The 5,130-nt window shown below is 47.7% G+C and overlaps 1 protein-coding gene across 1 annotated transcript in view; it reads left to right on the top strand.

The window, feature by feature from the left end:
- LOC143285476 (uncharacterized) overlaps nt 1–4,833 on the top strand; it is a 15,338-nt gene extending 10,505 nt beyond the window's left edge. Inside the window, exons 4-5 of the mRNA XM_076592789.1 lie at nt 74–291; nt 2,376–4,833. Coding sequence (XP_076448904.1) covers nt 74–291; nt 2,376–2,468 — 311 coding nt within the window. The 3' untranslated portion in view covers nt 2,469–4,833. The remainder of the gene's footprint in view (nt 1–73; nt 292–2,375) is intronic.
- Nucleotides 4,834–5,130: the final 297 nt, after the last annotated feature.

The following is a 5,130-nucleotide window of genomic DNA, read 5'->3' as shown; positions in this document are numbered from 1 at the left end:
GGTCCTTAACTTTTTGTGAAGTCTGTATGTGTATATGTGTATAATGTATCTTGACATCATCACTACTCCCCAGGACAATGCGACCAGGAAGAGTTCCGCTGTTACAACGGTCGCTGCATCGACGAACGACTCAAGTGCGACGACGACGACAACTGCGGCGATGGGTCCGACAACTGTGTGCTGTCCGTCAGCACCGTCGCCCTCGTCGTCATTGTCGTCACCATCGTCGGCGCTGTCCTCGGCGGCGCTGTGGCCTTGTACTGTCACAGGGACAGACTCTGTGGGGGGAAGGTCAGCCCAGCGCCTCCGCCCCCCCCCCCCCACCCCCCCTCCCCCCGCTTTCGTGGATTGTATTTGTATTTCTCTTTTTAGTCACAACAGATTTCTCTGTGTGAAATTCGGGCTGCTCTCTCCAGCAGTCGCTACACTGAGAGCGCCACCTTTTTTTCTTTCTTTTTTTTTGTTTTGTATTTGTTCCTGCGTACAGTTTTATTTGTTTTTCCTATCGAAATGAATTTTTCTACAGAATTTTGCCAGGACAACCCTTTTGTTGCCGTGGGTTCTTTTACGTGCGCTAAGTGCATGTTGCTCTCGGGACCTCGGTTTATCGTCTCATAAGAATGACTAGCGTCCAGACCACCACTCAAGGTCTAGTGGAGGGGGAGAAAATATTGGCGACTGTACCGTGATTCGAACCAGTGCGCTCGGATTCTCTCGCTTCCTAGGCGGACGCGTTATCTCTAGACCATCACTCCATGTGAGATGCAATTCCCACGTTCACTTGCATGACCCATATTTCTTCTTCTTCTTCTTCGTTCGTGGGCTGCAACTCCCACATTCACTCGTATGTACACGAGTGGGCTTTTACGTGTATAACTGTTTTTTATCCCGCCATGTAGGCAGCCATGCTCCGGTTTCGGGGGTGTGCATGTTGGGTATATTCTTCAGTGTTTCTATAACCCACCGAACGCTGACATGGATTACATGATCTTTAACGTGCGTATTTGATCTTCTGCTGCTTGCGTATACACACGAAGGGGCTTCAGACACAACTGAGCAGGTCTGCACATATGTTGACCTGGAAGATCGGAAAAATCTCCACCCTTTACCCACCAGGCGCCCTTACCGAGATTCTAACCCAGGACCCTCAGATTGAAAGTTCAACGCTTTAACCACTCGGCTCTTGCGCCTGTCTGATCCACTAGTTCAGTTCAGTTACTCAATCAGGCGTCACTACGTTCGGACAAATTAATATACGATACAAAGCAGATGCCTGACCAGCAGCGTAACCGTACGTACAACCATACGTAAATACAAATACAACTACAGTACAAATAGTCAGACCTTGAGGCCATAACTTGAACCCACCGATCTCTGACGCTGTGTTACGGGATATTTAGTGTGTGTATAGCCTGTACCTGTTCAGGCACTGGCAGATCTGTACACATGTTGACATGGGAGATCAACGGGCGCCATAGCCGAATGGTTAAAGCGTTGGACGTTCGATCTGAGGGTCCCGGGTTCGAATCACGGTGACGGCGCCTGGTGGATAAAGGGTGGAGATTTTCTACGATCTCCCAGGTGCACACCTGCCAGTGCCTGAACCCCCTTCGTGTGTATACGCAAGCATAAGATCAAATACGCACGTTAAAGATCCTGTAATCCATGTCAGCGTTCGGTGGGTTATGGAAACAAGAACATACCCAGCATGCACACCCCCGAAAGCAGAGTATGGCTGCCTACATGGCGGGGTAAAAACGGTCATACACGTAAAAAGCCCACTCGCGTATATACGAGTGAACGTGGGAGTTGAAGCCCACGAACGCAGAAGAAGAAGAAGAAGGAGAAGAAGACATGGGAGATGGGAAACATCTCGTCCACCCAGAACCCGGCCACCACTGATTTGCACCCGAGACTGGATTCGAACCCCAAAATCCAGTGCTCTAACCACTAGGCAATCGCGGCCGTCGAACTGTGTGCTCGGGTTGACTATTTATGTAAGACAGACAGACAGAGGGAGAGACAGACATGCAGAGAGAGAGAGAGAGAGAGAAACTGACAGACAGAAAGAGATCGTGGCAGACATACAGACAGACAGACAGAGTGAGTGGTTTCCACGGTATTTTCCATGTTGCACTTGCCCCACAAGTTGCACTATACACAGACAGGTCATCAGAGCCCGCTGATATCTGTTGCCATGGACACACACACACACACACACACACACACACACACACGCACACAACACACACACACACACGCACACACACACACACACACACGCACACACACACACACACACACACACACACACACACACACACACACACACAGAGTTGTGGACGTTCTCACGTGGCTGTGTGTCGTCGTTACAGAGCGCAGAAGAAACGAACGGCGTCAACCAGCCCGCCATGACAGAGTCCACAACAGCCAGTACCATCCCCGACTCCAATGCTGCCAGTGCCTGATCTGCCACCCCAGCTCCCTGATCCACCCGTCCTACTCTGTGTAGTATTCATGAAGGAGCTGCCACGCCTGCCGTTTCTGCAGTATGCTTGAGGATGACCGTCGACAACCTGTTCCACTATCACCACGACCGTTCGTTCTGAACAGCTGAGAACGTCCGTTTCCCCTTGGAAAAGCTGAGAACGCCCGTTTCCCCTTGGAACAGCTGCAAAAGACTGTTTATCCCTGGAAAAACTATAAATGTACGTTTCCCCTAGAACAGCTGTAAACGTCCGTTTTCCCCCTAGAACAGCTATGAACACCCGTTTCCCCCTAGAACAGCTGTGAACGTCTGTTTCCCTTTGAACAGCTGTGAACGTCCGTTTCCCTTAAGGCTTTTGGAACAGCTGTGAACATCCGACAGTTTCCCCATGTCCGTTCCAATCAGAGCAAGTTGAAACACGAACTGAAGAATCCCATCCTCCAACCAGTGAGCGCCTCGTCCAGGGAACAGACGACAAGCAGGGGGCAAGCAGTACTCACGCATAGCCTTCTTCATAGATCGCGGCAGAACTATGCAATTATGGCTGTGCAATCCGCCTAAACAACCCAGAGTTCTCCGAATCGGAAAGGAAATATCCGATGTGACTATCATGGGCAAATGGAACTGGCCACACCAAGACTTGTGAGTGAAATCATCAGTTGAAGGAGGACGCAAACTATTGTAGTATGCTGTCAACAAGTCGTGCCACATACACACACACACAGTTCGACACTTTTTTAATTTAATTTAATTTAATTTATTTTTATTATTTTTTTAACGCCGAGCGTCGTGTGGGCAGGCGTTACGTTTCAAACGGACGAGTTGAACGGTCCTCCTCAAACACATGACTGAAACGGTTCACATAGTAGTTCCCCAAGTAGGCTAGTACGCACTGCAGGGAGCACCATGACCGAATGAGCTGAGACACGACTGACATGTCAGCACTCGCACTGCAGTTAGAACGAACCAGACAGGCCACGATAGACTCTGAGAAACATGGCACGGCATTTCCCAATCTGTACTATCCAGAACTATGCAACCATGGAAGTGCAGTCCTCCTATGACCCAGAACTATACTCTGTGGCTGTGCAGTCCCCAGTCGATCTGGCACTATAACTGTGTAGCCCCTTCATGAACCCGGACTAAAGCTGTGCAATTCATATTCGTCCCGGAGATGTAAATCATGGCAATGTCGTATCCGTCTCCGAACGATCCAGAACTACACATTGATGACTCATGTCTCAGCTTATTATGAACCAGAACTATGCAATCGTGACGACAGTCCTCATGTGACCCACAACTGTACAATAATCACACCGTACAATTATATATGACCCAGAACAGTTCCCAAAGACAACCCAGAACCATACATGGTTGTGCAGTATAACGTGACCCAGAACTATTCAATCCTGGCTGTGCAGTGAAGCGTTACCCAGAACTATTCAATCCTGGCTGTGCAGTGTAACGTGACCCAGAACTATTCAATCCTGGCTGTGCAGTGTAACGTGACCCAGAACTGTTCAGTGCTAGCTGTGCAGTGTAACGTGACCCAGAACTATTCAATCATGGCTGTGCAGTATGTGATCTATTCAATCCTGGCTGTGCAGTGTAACGTGACCCAGAACTATTCAATCCTGGCTGTGCAGTATGTGATCTATTCAATCCTGGCTGTGCAGTGTAACGTGACCCAGAACTATTCAATCCTGGCTGTGTATTGTAGTGTGACCCAGAACTATTCAATCATGGCTGTGCAGTATGTGACCCAGAACTATTCAATCATGGCTGTGCAGTATGTGACCCAGAACTATTCAATCATGGTTGTGTAGTGTAGTGTGACCCAGAACTATTCAATCATGGTTGTGCAGTATACACAATCCAAACTATGCAATCATGTCTGTGCAGGTTGTGCAGTATACACAACCCTAACTATGCAACCATGTCTGTGCAGTCCCACAACAAAACCCAGAACAACGCATGTCATTAATAAAAACGTGAAGGCATTTCATTTATGTTAAAAATCACTTCATGTAGATGTGTCATTCAGTGAACTTATTTTCACCCGAGCGATCAAAATGACCTGGGACAACTGATATGTAATAATGTATCTCTCGGTTATGTGGCCTACTTGAACACTGTTCATACTATTCCCTCCCACCCCTGTCCCCACACCCTTCACTGTTGTACGAGTGGCCATCCACAAAGCACCACCCCCACCCCCCACCAACTTTGACATTCCAGCACTCCTTCCCCTATGATATGTGTGGTTTGGTCAACGAACTATTAGTGTTCCTGACTTCGTTGGTACTATTTCCCCCACATTCCTTCATGAAGTTTACGTGATCACAGCAATGCGTTGGTTCAAGCCATACCTCATCTTTTTAAAATACAATGTTTGTAGTTTTGTTAGATACATATATGAAGAATCAGCTTCTGTGGAGCTTTGTTGGAAATATTTGCCTGTTACTTTTAAAATATTGGTTTAAGTAACCTTTAACTGAACAGCTGTACACATGACAACAATGCAAGCAAAGACAAAAGAACATCAACGAACTCAAAGCTTATAGTGTGCTCACAGATTGGCGACTCAATTTTAACATCACAGCTGATGAACCAGACTAATTTTCAGTATCAAATAACCATAA

This window comes from Babylonia areolata, chromosome 9 (genome assembly GCF_041734735.1).
Source record: "Babylonia areolata isolate BAREFJ2019XMU chromosome 9, ASM4173473v1, whole genome shotgun sequence".
Classification (NCBI taxonomy): Eukaryota; Metazoa; Mollusca; class Gastropoda; order Neogastropoda; family Buccinidae; genus Babylonia; species Babylonia areolata.
Note: the sequence above shows the minus strand (reverse complement) of the source record. Positions and strands in the feature narration are given on the sequence as shown.